Here is a 19,885-nt window from a genome sequence, read left to right on the forward strand (position 1 = left end):
CTGATCATCTGATTTTAAACTTTCCTGCTGACAAAATACTTGGCTTTGGATGAATCATGGCATACTTCCATTTTATTCAAGTATTATTTCTTAATTATGTACTTTGTTTGTTTGCTTTTTATACAGGGTGTTCCCCCAAATTCTCTTCGATTTTTGTTTGAAGGTCAGCGGATTACTGATCTGCAAACACCTAAAGAGGTATGGGAGCAATAGATTTCTAATTCTAAGATGTGTTACCTTGAGGAGCTGTTGCTTCAGAGTTAGAATCACTGTAGATTTATTTAAATTTCAGGGTAGCAGTATCTAGTATTCTACGTACTTACTCCAAATATAGGTAATATCTTTTACACAAAATTAATATAAAAATGTTTTTTTCAGTCCAATAGGTTTTTTCTAGTTTCTCCAAGTTACTTTCTGCATGGTGCAGGGTTTACCTATCTTTGTACAATGACTTGTGAAACTGAGAGGAAGCTACATGAAATTATTCTCGGTTCAGACAGACACATAAATTAGAATAAGATTTTTAATCCCATTAATTTCATCGTGCAGTAATTTCCAGTCTAAAAATTCAATTTATTTTTAATTGATTTTAATTTGCAAGGCTATTTTTTTGCTACTGTAAACATTATAGGCTTTCAAAGTATGAAAATCCACTTCACTTAATATATTTCAGCAATGTGTAATGAGAATTGCTTTAAAAATTGATCTTTGTTCTATTTTGAATTAGTTCTGTGTTTGCATATATATTTGCAAACAAAGGGGAAGCGATGTTGAAGGCCATTAAGATAGGCCATTAGAATTATAAAAAATGTAACACAGAAAGGAAAACAAATGATTAATAAAGTAGTGCAGAAAATAACAAAAAAACTATTATTATTCACTTAATAAGCTGATCTTTGCAACGTTGAAGGAAACCATTGAACTGCCATCCTTTCATGCAATATTCTCTCTCACAACCCCCTTTATACTCTAACCTTGTTGAGATACTTATCTTCATCTTCAACTCCTAATTCTAGCACTGTTTGTGACATAGCATTAATGAAAACTTACGTGCACAAAGGAAGTGCCAATTTTATACCTTCCAGGATTCCTTCAAAACTATATAACATAATTCATACCTCAGTATTTGTACAAACCCTTAATAGTACCCTCTTAGCTCTTACAAGCTTCAGCTCAGACACACAGTTTGGGAAAAGAAAGAAAACATCAGAAAAGAGGACGGCATTCTTCACCATTATTGAATCTCAAGGACATGCATTCACATACATCTCCAGACTATCATCACTTTGCAAACTGACAGCATTTTGAGTCTCAACCTTACATTTCATTTTAGTATGCACTCAGAAATAATCACAATTAACTCTTTCCTTACACTTTTACCTTGATTTCTCATTCACACATTATACAAAAATTACAATTAAACACAACTATTATTATGTTACAGTTAAACAGTAGGATTATCTACTAATTCCATAGACACAATAAACTAAAACAAAAGCACAACTACTGTTATAATTAATTCATGTCCACTATTTATTCCTTACTCCTATACTGTTACCTTGGGGTCCAAGTCCATAGGACGCTCAAAGCTGCAGTGCAGGTTGACTCTGTTGTTAAGAAAGCATATGGTACATTGACCTTCATCAATCATGGGATTGAGTTTAGGATCAGAGAGATAATGTTGCAGCGATATAGGACCCTGGTCAGACCCCACTTGGAGTACTGTGCTCAGTTCTGGTCACCTCACTACAGGAAGGATGTGGAAACCATAGAAAGGGTGCAGAGGAGATTTACAAGGATGTTGCCTGGATTGGGGAGCATGCCTTATGAGAACAGGTTGAGTGAACTTGGCCTTTTCTCCTTGGAGTGATGGAGGATGAGAGGTGACCTGATAGAGGTGTACAAGATGATGAGAGGCATTGATTATGTGGATAGCCAGAGGCTTTTCCTTAGGGCTGAAACACCCAACACAAGAGGGCACAGTTTTAAGATGTTGGGGAGTAGGTACAGAGGAGGTGTCAGGGGTAAGCTTTTTACTCAAAGAGTGGTGAGTGTGTGGAATGGACTGCCGGTGACGGTGATGGAGGCGGATACAATAGGGTCTTTTAAGAGGCTTTTAGATAGGTACATGGAGCTTAGAAAAATAGAGGGCTACGGGTAAACCTAGGTAGTTCTAAGTTAAGGACATGTTCAGCATAGCTTTGTAGGCTGAAGGGCCTGAATTGTACTGTAGGTTTTCTGTGTTTCTATGATTCTACTTCAGATGATACAAGCTGCTTTGTAATTAACCATCCCTATAGATGCTGCCTGACCTGCTGAGTTCCTCCAACATTTTACGTGTGTTGTTTGAATTTTCAGCATCTGTAGATTTTCTCTTGTTTGTTCCTACTAAAGACTATTAGCTGTCTTTGCTACAATATTTGTCTTGCAAAACAGGGAACTGGATTTGTGCCCATACTTTCCCTCGCATTGTAGGAGCTCTTCAGAAACTGTTCCCTCCTTCAAGTCCTAGGGTACACTTGAATATCCTAGTCATTAGTGATGCTTTACATCATAGATGTCAAACTCAAGGCCCGTGGGCCATATCCGGCCCGCAAGATCATTTTTTTCTCTATTATTTTAATTATTAATTATTAATGGCCCGGCGATATGAAGCCTATGATTGTAAGTTAATACCAATCATAAAAATAATGCTTGCTCAGCAGTCTTCTTCATAAGAAACGGAATTTGTGAAGTGAAACACTTTGTAGTTATAGCAGAGACTGAGACACATGAGAACAGGCTGAAAAAACAGAGGCAATGAAAGCTGCGTTCGCACGCGCCGGACTGATCCGGCTCGTATGAAGCTGCATTTTGCCCAATCCGGCCCGTGACCTAAAATAAGTTTGACACCCCTGCTTTGCATTATTTTCTTTTGTTCAGATTTTACAAGGCTTTTGGGTAGTATAGTAGGCCACCTTTGTAAAGTATCAGTTGGTGACAATAAACAAATCTGTTGCTTCATTGGTCTGATTATCCTTTCGATCAGCTTTAATGCTTGGGGTGGAGGTACTCACTTTGTGGCAGTCCAGTCTTGCATAGCTTGTTTTGATTAATGAGATGCATTATATGACTGAATTTCTTAGGGGAGCCACACCAGGTAGTTCTACAATCGCTTCAGTGTATAAATCTTGTCATCTCTTGTACAAGAAGTTGCCAATAAAAGACCTGAATAGGTATCTACCATAATGTATAAGTATTGTTGTGGGAAAGGTCTAGTGTACTTGATCTGCCATTTCCTGGTTGGACCACACCCTTATTTTTATTATGGGAAGTCAGCCTCTCAAGGAGAGCTCTTTTAATTTGCTTACAAATATCCTATATAATGATAATATTCTTAGTCATATCTGCTGGTTGTCGCTCAGAATGTTAACTTACCAGCAGCTGTTCAATGGAATACATAATCTAGAAGAGAAAAAAAAATAAAAATAATAATAAATAAACAAAAAGATCAATCACAGTATATGTACATTGAACAGATTAAAAATTGTGCAAAAAAACTGGAATACTATATATTTTAAAAAGGTGAGAGAACCCTGCTGGCAGTCGATGGGGTAACATCTTTTTAAAATAGCTCTTACCTTACTTATCTCTTTATTTCCTACCAGTCTTTTGAAACCTTATTATAAATCTTAATATTGCTCTAATATGTCTCTGAGAAAGACGAAAGCTGCTGCAAAAGAAAAAGAAGACTCTACAACTACTTTGGAATTGTCACCTACCCCGTGACGGGTTAAAGTACCAGCAGAAATGGAAAACACTCTGGAGTCTGGTATTGCTATAAATTAATAGTGTTTATTACACTGTTAGAAATAGGAACAAAATTAGACTTTTTCAAACCTAGGGGTGAATGGATATAGACTTAAGATGATGAAGAAAGTTCAGTTCAGTTGGTGGTACTTAGTTGAGTAGAGTTGGAGAGAGAGAGGTGTGTAGCTTGTGTCATTGATCTTCCCGTTGTCCTCCAAAATCCTTTTAAAGTCACCGACTGTGACCAAAACAAAGGCAACTGTTCTTCTGTGGTGGAATTATTAACCCAGGCAAGGGTTGGACACACAAATAACTTCTCACTGGTCGAATCTTTTTGCACTGCGAGAGCCACTAATTGATTTCCCCAAATCGATCTTCCACGAACACACCTTCCTGTGGGCACAATAAAGCTCATCCAGTGTCCAGAACCATGTGTTCCTGTGTCCAGCAGCTGACCTGGCATTTATCTCAGCATGCTAAACACGAGCTGTCCATCAAACTGCTCTGCCCTTCTCTCTCTGTAAGATCTTACAAACAGGCAGTGTCCTTGGGGAAATGTAAACATGCTGCTGAGAAACCATAACATCACCTTCCAAGCATTCTTCGCCTCTCTCATAACAACAAGGTCTCTGTGTTGGACACCTCCCTCACTCTTTTTAAGAGCACAGTTCATAGGATCAGTTCAGGACCATGTCACAGAATTAATTGAAGAATTCCTTAAAGCGCATAGAACAGAACTGTGTGAGGAATTTCTACATCTTAATGTCAAGTTGAACACTATTCAACAAACTTAAAACGAACATGAAAAGCAAATTAAAGAGAATAAAAGAAATTTTGTTGATACTGGAAGCGGACTTAGAAGATATGAGTAAGATTTGAAAAAAATTATCATAATCTAATAAAAAATTAACAAAGAAGATTATCAACCTGGAAAACAGAAGCAGAAGGAACAATTTACATATTCTGTGTCTTGAAAAATCAATTGAAGGTGACGGAGTTCTTTGCAAGCTTTTTGAGGCAGCTGTTCCCGGAGTTATTGCCTTCTATGCCTAAGTTGGATTGCGTCCATCGATCACTGCTCCCTAAACCAAAGGTAGGAGAGCGTCCCAGGTCAGTCATTTCATGTTTTCATGAACTTCATACAAAGGAGCTTTTAATCCAGCATACATATTGGTTAAGTCAGAACAATTCAACTGGAAGAAAATTAGATTCGTGGAAGATTGTGCACCAAAGGTTATGGCTGAATGTGCTAAGTACAAAGAGGTCATATCCTTGCTTTATAAGAAAGGGTTTAAGCCCTCTGTTTATTTCTTTGCATGTCTCAGAATCGTTTTGAAAAATGGCAAGCGGTAATGGCTAGGATCAGTCGAACACGCTCAGAAGTTTCCAGAAGCAGAAGATTAATTTCTTGATATCTTTTACAAGAGCAATTATCTTTTAAATGTCGGACAGTATAAGGATTTATTAGACTTATGTTTTGACCATTTATATATCTTGTTTCTTTGATAATTTTTACTATTTTATACTTGCCTGTGAGATTTTCGTATATGTATTTCTTTTGAAATTGTTAAAACAAATCCTCTTATGTTTTGGATTTTTGATCAAAGTTTTTTCGTTGTTTTGTCTGGATAGGGACAAAACAACTTTCAAAGTTTTGGAGTTTTGCCAGCAGGATTCCTTGGGAAGGGTTATCTGTAGGGTTAGCTTGCTGGTTGACCTCTAGCCAGCTTTTCTGGCTGGGGGGGAGGGGCTTATTTTACTGGAAGCTGGGTTGGGCTAACATCCATATTTTCTGCTTGAATATCTTCTTTCATTGTCTTTTGGATCTAATAAGTTATGCTCAGATCTTTTACCTCTTCTGTTAATTTCAGTCTAAAATGGAGCAAAATATTAATTTACTCACCTTGAATGTGAAAGGGTTAAATCATCCTGTGAAAAGGAATAAGAACTTTGCGTATATTAGAAATGGCCCCCATTATTTTTCTACAAGAAACACATGTATGTAGTTGTGATAATGCATGCCTTTTTAATCAGTGGAAGGGTTTACAATTTCATTCTTCATTCAGAGCAAAATCTTGTGGGGTCTTGATGTTTATAGATAATACTATTTCTTTTGTTCGACATAAAGTTGTCCCTGACCTTAGTGGGCGATTTGTCATAGTGTCAGGGAAACTAGTTAAAAAATTAATTGTATTTGTCAATGTGTTCACTCCCAATGTGGATGACCCAGGATTTTTTGAGTGTTTCTTTTCATCCCTGCCAAATTTGAGCTCTTACTCTTTAGTGGTGAGAGGAGATTTTAGTTGATTAGATCATTCTTCTCTTAAATTAGCCACACCTAATAAACCAGCTTTATTTATACAATCCCTTCTAATGAAATGCAATATTGTTGATATCTGGCGTTTTTTTCAGAAAGGGAGTATTCATTCTTTTCCCATGTCCCATCATTCCTGAAGAAGGATTGATTTTTTTTAATTGAAAGTCAATTGATTCCATTAGTTCGATCCATTGAATATAAAGAAACAGCTATATCGGACTACTCTCCTGTATTTTTATCTTTAAATATTCCTGGTTTCACTCATATGAACAGATCATGGCATTTTAATTCAACTTTATTATCTGACAAAGACTATCTAAAATTTCTGAAGAATCAAATTACTCTTTTTTTTAAGAAAATGCATGGGAAGAGATCTCCAGTCTTATCATTTGGAATGCAGAGGACAAGTTATTTCTTATGCTGCATATATTAAGAAAAAAGCTAATAAAGAGAGAACTGATTTAGTTAATCAATTAAACAATTAGACCAGAAATGATTTGGTACCAGACCCTGAACTATACAAAATGTATTGAAATTAAACATAAACATGATCTTCTTTTAACATACTCAATTGAAAGTCAACTTTTGAAAGATAGAAGCCAATTTTATATACGTGGAGAAAAAAAACAGTAAACTACTGGCCAATCAGTTGAAGACTTCTATAGCTAACGGGCAAGTTAAAGAAATTTGCAAAGCCAATGACAACATGACAACTGGCCATTTTGAAATAAGTGATTCTTTTAGTGAATTTTATATTAAATTGTTTAGTTCTGATTTTATTAAAGATAATACAACAACAAACAACTTTTTAGATCATATAAATATTCTGGGACTTGCAGTTGATAATCAAAAGCAATTGGATCAACCTGTTTCCCAGGAGGAAATCACTGAGGCCATATGTTCATTGTATCCTGGGAAATTTCCAGGACTTTCAGTTTCTTTTGAGAATTTTGTAAGGCCTTCTGGTCATTGCTTATACCTTATTTATGTTCTACCCTCACTGAGTCAAGGTCGGTAGGTTGCCACAGTCTTTTTATGAAGCTCCCATTTCACTTACTCTTAAAAAAAAATAAAAATCCCAATGAATGCTCATTGACCATCTTTACTCAATGTTGATACTAAGATTCTATCTAAAGTTCTGGCCCATAGACTCGAAAATATTATACCTTCTATAATACCTGATGATCAGACAGGATTTATTAAAAGTCGGCATTCCCATTTTAATATACGATGACTGTTAAATGTTATGCATTCACAGAATATGTGACTACTTTAGATGTAGAGAAGGCTTTTGATTGAATCAAATGGTATTACCTATTTAAATCCTTAGAAAAATTTAGTTTTGGGCCCAATTTTATTTATTCGATTAAATTATTTATCTCCCTTACTTATTTTCAGATTTCTAATCCAATTAAACTCCAACGTGGAACCAGACAAGAATGTCTGTTGAGTCCTTTGCTTTTTGGTTTGGTGCTAGAACCTTTAGCAATTGCCTTTCGAGAGTTTAAAGATATTACCAGTATCTTAAGGAAAGGTACTATTCATAAAGTCTTGCTTTATGCTGATGGCCTGTTGCTTTTTATATCTACTGTTACAACTTCTTTACCCTCTATGTTTCATTTACCAACTAATTTTAGTCAGTTTTCAGGACATAAATTGAATTTATATATGAGTGAATTATTTCTTTTAAATAATTTGATACCAACTGATATTAACCTTCATTTTATAAAACAATTTACATATTTCAGTGTAACAATCACTAAGTATTACAAGATTTATTCAAAGAAAATTTTTTTTATCTTAATGAATTATGTGAAAAAGACACTTTCTAATCGGTCGCCTCAATCTCTATCATTGATTGATCCAATAATTCTATTAAAATGAATATTTTACCTAAATTTATATACCTCTTTCAATCTGTACCTGTTTCTATTCCTGTCTTTTTTTGATTCTCTAGATTTGATTCTTTTTTTCTACATATGGAAGAATTAAATAAACCCACCTTCAATAAAGCTAAAAGAATGGTAGTTCTGCTTTACCCAACTTTAGATTATATTATTAGGCAATTAATATACAAAATCTTACTTTCTGGTTATATTAATTGTGAGGATTGTCCAATATCGGTCTTTTGGAGGCCAATTCTGTTAAGAAATTTTCTATTATTTCTCTTTTTGGATCCTCTCTTCCTTTATTTGTAAATAAATTAATTCACTGACAGTTTGGTGGTTAAACACACTTTGAGGATCTGGCTGCAGTTTAGAAAACATTTTAGTTTATTGAGATTCTCTCTTTCCAGTCCTATTTTTTCTAAATTTTTTTAACCCATCTATGTTTTAGAGAATGAGATGGATTAGGCATTGAACAATCTCAGGATCTGTTTGTTGGAGGGAATCTCTCTTCTTTTGAGCAGCTTTCAGTGAAATATAACCTATCTAGTACTCAATTTTCTTGATATCTACAGATTAGAGATTTTTTAAGATGTAAATTACATGTATTTCCTACTAGCCCGGATAAGAACATAATAGATTTATATTTTAAATTTGAAACCTTTTGAAACTGACTCTATTTCTTATATTTATGGTCTGTTATTGGGATTAAGAACGTCTCCTTTAGATAAAATTTTAAAAAGATTGGGAAAAGGACATACAGACTTCATTGTCTGATGAGACCTGAAGGGTTGTTTTCTAAATGGTTAATTCTTCATCATTATGTGCTCGTCATTCCCTCCTACAATTTAAAGTAGTACATAGGGCTCATACGTTTAAAGATAAGCTGTCTCACTATATTGCAGATATATCTCCTTACTGTAACAGATGCAATAATGGAGAGGCTTCATTAATACATATGTTTTGGTCATGTTCAAGTCTTGAAAAATATTGGAAAGATGTACTCCAAACTTTTTCTGTACTTTTTAAAGTTAATTTTAAGCCCAATACTTTGACTGCCTTATTTGGTATTGTTGAGGAAAGAGCTATAATTTTGGAGCCTTCTCAATCATGGGTATTGGCTTTTATTTCTCTTATAGCTAGGAGGGTGATTCCCCTCCCCCACACAAATGTCAGTGGTTATGTGATATTATGTCATGTTTAAATCCAGAGAGGATTCATTGTTCAATTTCTGATTCTAACCAAGATTTTCAAATGTTATGGGGACCTTTTCTGAACTATTTTAAAAATCTTTGAATTGTTATTATAATATAGATCTGGGCTATTATTATAAAGTACTATATGGTCGAGTACTCTTTTCTTTTTCTCTTGTTTTTCTTTCTCCAACCAGCTTTGTCTTGGTAGGGGGTATAGATTTTTTTATGATATAAAAAAGTTTTAAAAGGGTGAGGTAGTGTTTATGGTTTCAATGTCCATTGAGGACTCAGATGGCAGAGGGGTAGAAGCTGTTTTTGAATCGCAGAGTGTGTGAATGCCCTGGGTGCTGGACGGCTTTAACAATGGACCCTACCTTTCTCAGACAATGCTCCCTAAAGATGCCCTGGGTACTTTGTAGGCTAGTACCCAAGATTGAGCCGACTACAAACAATAACACACACAAAATGCTGGTGGAACACAGCAGGCCAGGCAACATCTATAGGGAGAAGCACTGTCGACGTTTCGGGCCGAGACCCTTCGTCAGGACAACCCTCTGGAGCTTCTTTCAGTCCTGTGCAATAGCCCCTCCATACCAGAGAGTGATGCAGAGTGTCAGAATGCTCTCAACAGTACAATTATAGAAGTTTTTCAGTGCATTTGTTGACATGCCAAATCTCTTCAAACTCTAATATAAAGTATAGCCGCTGTCTTGCTTTCTTTATAACTGCATTGATATGTTGGGATCAGGTTAGATCCTCGGAGATCTTGACAACCAGAAACTTGAAGCTGCTCACTCTCTCCACTTCTGATCCCTCTATGAGGATTGGTGTGTGTTCCTTCATCTTACCCTTCTGAAGTCCACAATCAGCTCTTTCGTCTTACTGATGTTGAGTGCCAGGTTGTTGCTGTGGCACCACTGAACTAGTTGGCCTATCTCATTCCTGTATGCCTCCTCATCATCACCTGAGATTCTACCAACAATGGTTGTATCATCAGCAAATTTATAGATGGTATTTGATCTACGTGTAGCCACACAATTGTGTGCACACAGAAAGTAGAGCAGTGGGGTAAACACACAACCCCTGAGGTGCACCAGTATTGATCATCAGTGAGGAGGAGATGTTATCACCAATCCTCACAGATTGTGGTCTTCCGGTTAGGAAGTAACCGAGGGAGAAGAAGGTAAACTTAGCCCATTCTCTTGTACCAGGGCAGGAATGGATTCTCAATAATCCTGGATTTCAGTTTTTTAAAAGGGATAGAGAGGGGGGAAAGGGTTGGAGGGATGGCATTACTGGTCAGGGATACTATTTCAGCTGCAGAAAGAGTGGGTAATGTAGTGGGATCCTCTTTTGAGTCAGTATGGGTAGAAGTCAGGAACAAGAAGGGAGCAGTTACTCTACTGGGAGTATTCTATAGGCCCCGGGTAGCAGCTGAGATACCGAGGAGCAGATTGGGAGGCAGATTTTGGAAAGGTCCAAAAATAACAGGGTTGTTATCATGGGTGACTTTAACTTCCCTAATATTGATTGGCACTTGATTAGTTCCAAGGGTTTAGATGGGGCAGAGTTTGTCAAGTGTGTCCAGGACGGATTCCTGTCACAGTATGTTGACAGGCCGACTGGGGGAATCCCATACTAGATCTAGTATTAGGTAACGAACCGGGTCAGGTCACAGATCTCTCAGTGGGTGAACATCTGGGGGACAGTGATCACCAGTCCCTGGCCTTTAACATTATCATGGAAAAGGATAGAATCAGGACAGGAAAATTTTTAATTGAGAAAGGGCAAATTATGAGGCTATAAGGCTTGCGGGTGTGAATTGGGATGATGTTTTTCAAGGGAAATGTACTATGGACATGTGGTCGATGTTTAGGGATCTCTTGCAGGATGTTAGGGATAAATTTGTCCTGGTGAGGAAGATAAAGAATGGTAGGGTGAAGGAAACATGGGTGACAAGTGAAGTGGAAAATCTGGTCAGGTGGAAGAAGGCAGCATGCATGAGGTTTAGGAAGCAAGGATCAGATGGGTCTATTGAGGAATATAGAGTAGCAAGAAAGGAGCTTAAGAAGGGGCTGAGGAGAGCAAGAAGGGGGCATGAGAAGGCCTTGGCGGGTAGGGTAAAGGAAAACCCCAAGGCATTCTTCAATTATTGAAGTACAAAAGGGTGACAGGGGTGTAGGTAGGACTTATTAGAGATAAGATGTGGAGGCTGTAGAAGTGAGCTGGGTCCTCAATGAATACTTCTCTTCGGTATTCACTAATGAACAGGAACTTGGTGATGGTGAGGACAATATGAGTGAGGTTGATGTTCTGGAGCATGTTGGTATTAAAAGAGGTGTTGGAGTTGTTAAAATACATTAGGATGGATAAGTCCCCGGGCCCTGACGAAATATTCCCCAGGCTGCTCCACAAGGTGAGGGAAGACATTGCTGAACCTCTGGCTAGGATCTTTATGTCCTCGTTGTCCATGGGAATGGTACTGGAGGGTTGGAGGGAGGCGAATATTGTTCTCTTGTTCAAAAAAGGTAGTAGGGATAGTCTGGGTAACTACAGACCAATGAGTCTTACATTTATGGTGGGAAAGTTGTTGGAAAGATTCTTAGAGATAGGATCTATGGGCATTTAGAGAATCATGGTCTGATCAGGGACAGTCAGCATGGCTTTGTGAAGGGCAGATCGTGTCTAACAAGCCTGAAAGAGTTCTTTGAGGAGGTGAACAGGCATATAGATGAGGGTAGTGCAGTGGATGTGACCTACATGGATTTTAGTAAGGCATTTGACAAGGTTCCACACAGTAGGCTTATTCAGAAAGTCAGAAGGCATGGGATCCAGGGAAGTTTGGCCAGGTGGATTCAGAATTGGCTTGCCTGCAGAAGGCAGAGTGTTGTGATGGAGGGAGTACATTCAGATTGGAGAGTTGTGACCAGTGGTGTCCCACAAGGATCTGTTCTGAGACCTTTACTTTTTGAGATCTTTATTAACGACCTGGATGAGGGGGTAGAAGGGTGGGTTGGCAAGTTTGCAGGCGACACAAAGGTTGGTGATGGTGTAGATAGTGTAGAGGATTGTCGAAGGCATGTCCTAAGTGATGGGGCTCTTTAATGATGGATGTCACCTTTTTGAGGTATCACTCTTTGAAGATGTCCTGGATACTATGGAGGATAGTACCCATGATTTGAGGTGGTGCGGCACAGCAGAAGCGGCCTTTCAGACCTGGTGTTACTTTAATTTTCTAATTTAATTTGATACACAATTTTCGATTGGGGCACATGGATAACAGAGCGACTATCTACCATCGCCAGACACTACTACAATACAGAGAGCGTCCAAAAACAAACCTTCACAAAGATCTGCTGGCTGAATTACGCGACGTCGGCTTGCTGAGGGGAATGGGCCTACAATCCTCGGACTTGCCCGATGTTGGGAGCCGGAGATGGAGACGTCAAAAGCGATGTGCGAGGAAGCAGAAGCGAGGCAAGCGGGTAGGGGTCCGTGCCAGGCTCAAAGCAAATCCTAGCCGGCCAGCTCTCCCGTCCATTCTGCTCTCCAATGTCCGCTCCCTGGACAATAAAATGGACTCCATCCGACTCCAACGTAATACTCGGCAGGAGTACAGAGTTTGCTCCACATACGTCTTCACAGAGACATGGCTCACTGATGGGATTTCGGACTCTGCCATCCAGCTAGACGAGCTAACTTTGTTTCGCTCGGACAGAGATGCAGCTCTCTCCGGTAAGGCTCGTGGTGGCGGTGTCTGTGTTTACATCAACACGGAATGGTGTAAGAACTCTGTGCTGGTTTCCAGACACTGCTCATCGCTAGTGGAGTTTGTGGCAGTTCGATGCAGACCATTTTATTTGCCACGGGAATTCACCTCTGTCCTTATATTCGGTGTGTACATTCCCCCCAGCGCTAATACTAAGGAGGCGCTCTGTGAACTGTACGGGGCTATTAGTGAACTGCAGAACGCACACCCTGATGGTTTGTTTATTGTCGCCGGTGATTTTAACCACACGAACCTTAAGTCAGTGCTCCCGAAGTCCATCATTATGTGGACTTTGCAACAATGGGGGAGAACGCATTGTACCTGGTTTACACAAACATTCCCGACATGTACCGGGCAGAGCCTCAGACCACATCTCTGTTATGCTAATCCCAGCATACAGACCGCTCGTCAGGCGCTCCAGACCAGTTCAGAAGCAGGTGAAAACCTGGCCAGCAGGAGCCATCTCTGCTCTTCAAGACTGCTTTGAGCTCACTGACTGGCACATGTTCAGGGAGGCTGCAACCGATGGTGACTCCACCAACTTAGAGGAGTACACAGCATCAGTGACCAGCTACATCAGCAAGTGCATTGATGATGTTACTGTGTCCAAGACCATCACTATAAGTGCCAACCAGGAGCCATGGATGACCACGGAGGTGCGTGTGCTGCTGAGGTCCCGCGACTCTGCCTTCAGAGCAGACAACAAGTCAGCCCTAACAACAGCAAGGGCCACACTGTCACGAGCCATCAGAGGAGCAAAGCGTGCACACGCCCAGTGAATCCACAGCCACTTCCAGGACAGCGGCGACATGTGGCGCATGTGGAAGGGCATCCAGGACATCACCAATTGCAGGACAACATCACCTGACTCTGCGGGTGATGTCTCCCTCCCAGATGCTCTGAATAACGTCTACACCTGGTTTGAGGCAGAAAATGACGTGGGGTGAGGAAGTCCACCCCTCCTACAAATGACCAGGTGCTGTGTCTCTCCATGGCCGACATGAGAAGAACCCTGTGCAGGGTCAACCCATGGAAGGCTGCTGGACCAGACAACATCCCTGGTAGAGTGCTCAGAGGATGTGCAGACCAGCTAGCAGATGTTCTCACTGACATCTTCAACATCTCCCTGAGCAGCGCCACCGTTCCAACGTGCTTCAAGGCCGCCACAATCGTCCCTGTGCCGAAGAAGTCTTCAGTGTCCTGCCTAAATGACTACTGTCCCGTTGCACTCACATTCAATATCATGAAGTGTTTCGAGAGGCTCGTCACGAGGCATATCAAGACCCTGCTGCCCCCTCACTGGACCCCCTGCAGTTTGCGTACCGTCCCAACCGCTCAACAGATGACCATCACCCTCCACCTGGCCCTAACCCACCTGGACAAAAAAGACACATACGTTCGGATGCTGTTCATAGACTTCAGTTCAGCATTCAACACAATCATCCCTCAGAAACTGACTGGAAAGCTGAGCCTATTGGGCCTGAACACCTCCCTCTGCAACTGGATCCTAGACTTCCTGACTGGGAGACCTCAGTCAGTCTGGATCGGGAGCAGCATCTCCAACACCATCACACTGAGCACGGGGGCTCCCCAGGGCTGTGTGCTCAGTCCACTGCTATTCACTCTGCTGACCCACGACTGTGCTGCAACACACAGCTCGAACCATATCATCAAGTTCGCCGATGACACGGCCATGGTGGGTCTCATCAGCAAGAACGACGAGTCAGCTTACAGAGAGGAGGTGCAGTGGCTAATGGACTGGTGCAGAGCCCAAGGACATGTGTAGTGGACCCGGCAACTAGGATTATGGAAACAAAAGTTGACTCTGTATCAGTAATGAACGTATAAGTTTATCTGACGCATCTGAGATACAGTGGCATGCAAAAGATGACTGACAGGTTTTCCCATTGCTGGTTAAAAAGAATAAAGTTCTGTGCACAAATTCACGTGACAAAAAACAAATTTTGGAACAGAGGAAAAATTACCACGATTAAATGCTCCTGTCCACCTGTATATGTTAATACTTTTAAGTGGACTACCTTTGTTTACCAAAGGGTTAAGAATAGTTAGATGTACTGATGTTTTCAAGATGAGTGGAATATATTCCCCAAAGGAAAGCATTATCTCACACATACAGCTAAAACTTTGATTAGCAACTATATTCTTAAATGGAGTTTGTCCAAAAGACATATGAGCAGAATTAGGCCATTCAGCCCATCAGGTCTGCTCTGTCATTCGATCATGGCTGATCCTGGATCAGACTCAACTCTATACACCTGCATTCTCACCATATTCTTTGATGCCCTGACCAATCAGGAAATGATCAACTTCTGCCTTAAATATAACCATAGACTCGGCATTCTCCACAGTCTGTAACAGAGCATTCCACAGATTAACTACTCTGGCTAGAACAAAATCCTCCTTACATCTGTTCTAAAGGGTTACCCGACAATTCTGAGGCTGTGCTCTCTGGTTTCAGATACCCCCAACATAGAAAATACCCTCTCCATATCCATCCTCTCTAGTCCTTTCAACGTTCGGTAGGTTTCAATAAAATTTCCCCCTCTCTCATATTCTTCTAAATTTCAGTGAGTATAGGTCCAAAGCTGTGAAATGCTCCTCATATGTTAACCCCTTCATCCCTAGAATCATCCTTGTGAATCTTCTCTCCAATAACAACACATCCTTTCTGAGTTATGGAGCCCAAAGCAATTGACAATACTGCAAGTAGGGTCTGATTAGTATCTTATAAAGGCTCAGCATTATCCCTTTGCTTTTATATCCTACTCCCATTGAAATAATGGTAACATTGCATTTGCCTTCTTTTCCACAGTCTCAATGTATAAACTAACCTTCTGGGAGTCTTGCACGAGGACTCCCAAGACCCTCTACACCTCTGATATTTGAACTTTCTCTCATTTTAGATAAGAGGTCACAATATTATTCCTTTTACCAAAATGCATTATCATACATTTCACAACACTGTATTCTCTGTCTGCCAATTTTTTTGCCCATTCTTCCAATTTGTCTAAGTCCTGCTACAGCCCCTCTGCTTCCTCAGCACTATCTGCCCCTCCACCTATCATCATATCACCTGACACCTCATTGGTAATAATAGACTCTTAACACTTCCCCAGCCACTGAGGTTATGCTAACTACTCTATAATTTCATTCCTTTTGCCTTCCTCCCTCCTTAAAGAGTGGAGTAACATTTGCAATCTTCTAGTCTTATGGGACCATGCCAAATTGTGATACTTGAAAGATTATGACCAATGCATCCATTATGTTTTCAGCAACCTCTCCCAGGACTCTGGTCCAGATGACTTATCCACCTTAAGACCTCTGAGTTTGCCTAGCACTTTTCCCTTTATACTAGCAAAGGCACTCACTCCTGCTCTCTGAAACCCAAGGGCCTCTGGCACACTGTTGATGTCTTCCACAGAGAAAGCACATGCAAAATACCTATTAAGTTCATCTGCCATTTCCTTGTCGTCGTCCCCCCACCATTACTACCTCACCATTATCATTTTCCAGTGACCCAATATCAATTCTCATCTCCTGTTTACTCTTTGTATAATTGAAAAAAAATCTTTTGGTATTTTGCTTTAAATTACTGGCTAGTCTGCCCCCATATTTTATCTTTTTTCTTTTATTGCTTTTTGTTGGGTTTTAGAAGCTTGCCAATCATCCAACCTCCCACTCACTTTGCTACTTTATGTGTCCTTTCCTTAGTTTTTATACAGTTTTTAACTTCCCTTCTTTTTCGATCCCTGCCATTTGAGAACAACTTCTTCTGTGGGATATATCTATCCTGGTGAACTATTCCCAGAAACCTCAGCCATCATCCCCACCAGTATCCTCCTCCAATCCATCTGGGCTAGCTCCTCTCTCTTGCCTCTGGAATTCCCTTTATTCCATTGCGATACTGATATGTGTGAGTTACGCTTCTCCCTCTCAAATTTCAGTATGAATTCAATCACTGCCTCCCAAGGGTACCTTTATGTTAAGCTCCTAATAAGATCTGGGTTACTTCCTAATAAGATCTTGATTACACAACACTCATTCTTAGATAGGCTTTTCCCACGTAGGCTCAAGCACAAGCTGCTCTAAAAAGCCACTTCAAAGGCATTCAACAAATTCCGGCTCTTGGGATCCTAATTTTCCCGATCCCCATGCATATTGAAGTCCCCCAATATGATTGTGACATTATCCTTATTGCATGCCTTTTCCAGCTTTCTTTGCAATCTCAGCCCCATGTTTTGGCTACTATTTGGAGGCCTGTATATTCTTATAATGTTCTTTAACTCACAATTTCTGAATGCACAAAGATTCAGCATTCTCTGACCCTATGTCACCTCTTTCTAAAGATGTAATTGCATCTCTTACCAACAGAGCCACACCATCAGCTACACCTTCCTGCCTGTCTTTCAATTCTAAGTATACCCTTTGATGTTAGGCTCTCAACTGTGGCCGCCTTTCAGTCATGACTCAGTGATGCCCACAATTTCATACTGAACAATCTCTAATTGCGCCACAAATTTGTCCACCTTATTCCAAATTCTACATGCATTTCAATACAGGATCTTCAGTCCTGCATTCTTAACCCCTTTTAAATTTGTGTCTGTGATACAACTTAACTCTTTGCTCTGTCTGTATTTGCACCCAGTCATTGGTTTGTTCTTCCTTACATTCATGTAAACTTGCTGGGTCTTCCTCAGCTCTATCAGACTGGTTCCCATTCCCCTGCCATGTTAGTTTAAACCACTCCCAACAGCTCTAGTAAATCTGCCCACAGGAATATTGGTCCCCCTAGGGTTCAGTGCAATCCATCTTTTCTGTTTAGGCACCAATGTTTGAGAAATCTAAATCCCTTCCCCCTGCTCCAATTCTTCAGCCACACACTTACCTGCCACCTCATTGTATTCCTATCCTCACTGTCATATGACACAGGCAGTAATCCTGAGATTACTAGCCTTGAGGTCCTGCAATTCCGTTTCTGTATTTTTTCAGGACCTCCTCCCTTTCTCTACCTATGTTATCGGTACCATTATGTACCATGACTTCTGGTTACTCACCTCCCTTTTCAGGATATTGTGGACATGATAAGAAACATTGTGGGCCCTGGCACTTGTTTCCTTTCACCTATCTGTCTCCCTGATTGTAGAGTCTCCTATTAATACTGCTATCTTCTTTAGTTCTCTAACCTTCTGAGCACAGGGCCTGACACAGTGCCAGTAGGTCATTCCCCACAGCAGAACTCTAAATGGAGTAATTGTTGAGGGGGTTAGCCTCATGGTTATTCTCTACTACCTAACAGTCCATGGAGACTGGACTGTTACCTAACATGTCCTTATAGAAATTAAAAGAAGATAACTGGAAAAATATGATAGAATTCTGGAAAATTAGATGCTTAACATAATTATATATTTTTACTATTTCAAGCAAGTTTTTGAAAATTTTGAACAAATGATCACTGAAAATATATGTAGGTATCTTGAAGAAAAATAATCTGTTTCAATATATGCAAAGTAATTATTTCTGTTTTTGTTTTCATAGCTTGGTATGGAGGATGAAGATGTGGTTGAGGTTTATCAGGAGCAGACAGGAGGATGGCTGAGAGCCTAACTACTTGCCACTGATAGGAATTTTGATCATCTGTATAATTTGTATTGCTTTTAAGCTGTAATCATTGTTTTTATATAAAAAGAATAAAGAAACAAACAACTTACATTCATATATTTATACAAATGGTTAATGCTCAACTTGAATATCTACAACTAATTTTGTTTACTTAGCAAATGTCAAAGTGTCCTGTAAGGCCTTTTTCACAAAGGAATTTATGTTTTGAGTACTTTAGCTTTAAAACTTAATTACTTTCCATTGCTTAAAAATTTTGGGTTTGCTTTTATCAGATTATAGAAATAAATATATTTAAGTTTGCTGTATAAATAATGCTTACAGTTAAAGGTGTATTTTAAAACATACATTCACAAATTATTTTTGAAACCATAAATTAAGAGCAGAAATTATCCTGCTTTACATTTAGCTTCCTTGTTTGGCCAAATTGTCAACAGTACTTTAACAATACTTTTACAAGTGCTTAAAGAGGAAGGATGGATAAATTAGGTATTAATTCACAAACTGTTTTATCACTAGTGCAAGAGCAGTAATCATGGCACTGCACTGTCTTGTATTGCATGAAAACACTCATATGATAGGCAAAACGGTAGATGCTGCATCTAATGTTTGCTAATGAGCGTTCTGTTAGTAAATATCTTTGAAATTTTTTACCTGTAAAATTTTGTCAGAACACTGAGCACTTGCAGTTAACATTCTACAAACATTTTTCCTTTTCTAACACTTCTTTGTATTATAGACCTAATAAAGTTCAAAATTCAAAGTAAATTTATTATCAATGTATATATCACTTTAAACATCTTTGAAATTAATTTTCTTCCATGCATTCACAGTAGAACAGAGAAGTACAATAGAAACATTGAAGAATTACACATAAAGACTGATAAATGAAGTGTACAAAAAGAAGACAAACTGTTAAGTAGAAGTAAATAAACAAATAAATGAATACATAATACTGAAAACACGAGTTGTAGAGTTCATAGGTTATAAAATCAGTTCAGGATTGAAGAGTGAAATTATGCAAACTCGTTCTGCACCCTACAACTGCAGCCACAGGTTCTGAGGGAAGTAATGTTAGAGATTCTGGAGGCATTAGTAATAATCTTTCAAAAATCGTTACACATTAGTATGGTGCGAGAGGACTGGAAATTTGCAAAAGGAAGAAAATTACAAGGCCAGTTAGCCTTATCTCAGTGGGTGATGATATTGATATCATAAGATGATATAAGATAAGATGATATCATAACCTACCAGTCAACCTCGACACTTTGCAATTCGCCTACTGGAGCAA

General features: G+C 39.3%; 1 protein-coding gene across 2 annotated transcripts in view; it reads left to right on the plus strand.

The window, feature by feature from the left end:
* The window catches only part of LOC132386009 (small ubiquitin-related modifier 1-like), a 31,846-nt gene extending 12,375 nt beyond the window's left edge, over positions 1-19,471 (plus strand). The window contains exons 4-5 of one of the 2 annotated variants that reach the window (XM_059958258.1): positions 127-198; positions 18,514-19,471. In XM_059958258.1, coding sequence (XP_059814241.1) covers positions 127-198; positions 18,514-18,582 — 141 coding nt within the window. In that variant the 3' untranslated portion in view covers positions 18,583-19,471. The remainder of the gene's footprint in view (positions 1-126; positions 199-18,513) is intronic. The other variant, XM_059958259.1, reaches the window with a different exon arrangement.
* The last annotated feature ends 414 nt before the right edge of the window (positions 19,472-19,885 follow it).

Source organism: Hypanus sabinus (assembly GCF_030144855.1).
Source record: "Hypanus sabinus isolate sHypSab1 chromosome Y unlocalized genomic scaffold, sHypSab1.hap1 SUPER_Y_unloc_11, whole genome shotgun sequence".
NCBI classification, from domain to species: Eukaryota; Metazoa; Chordata; class Chondrichthyes; order Myliobatiformes; family Dasyatidae; genus Hypanus; species Hypanus sabinus.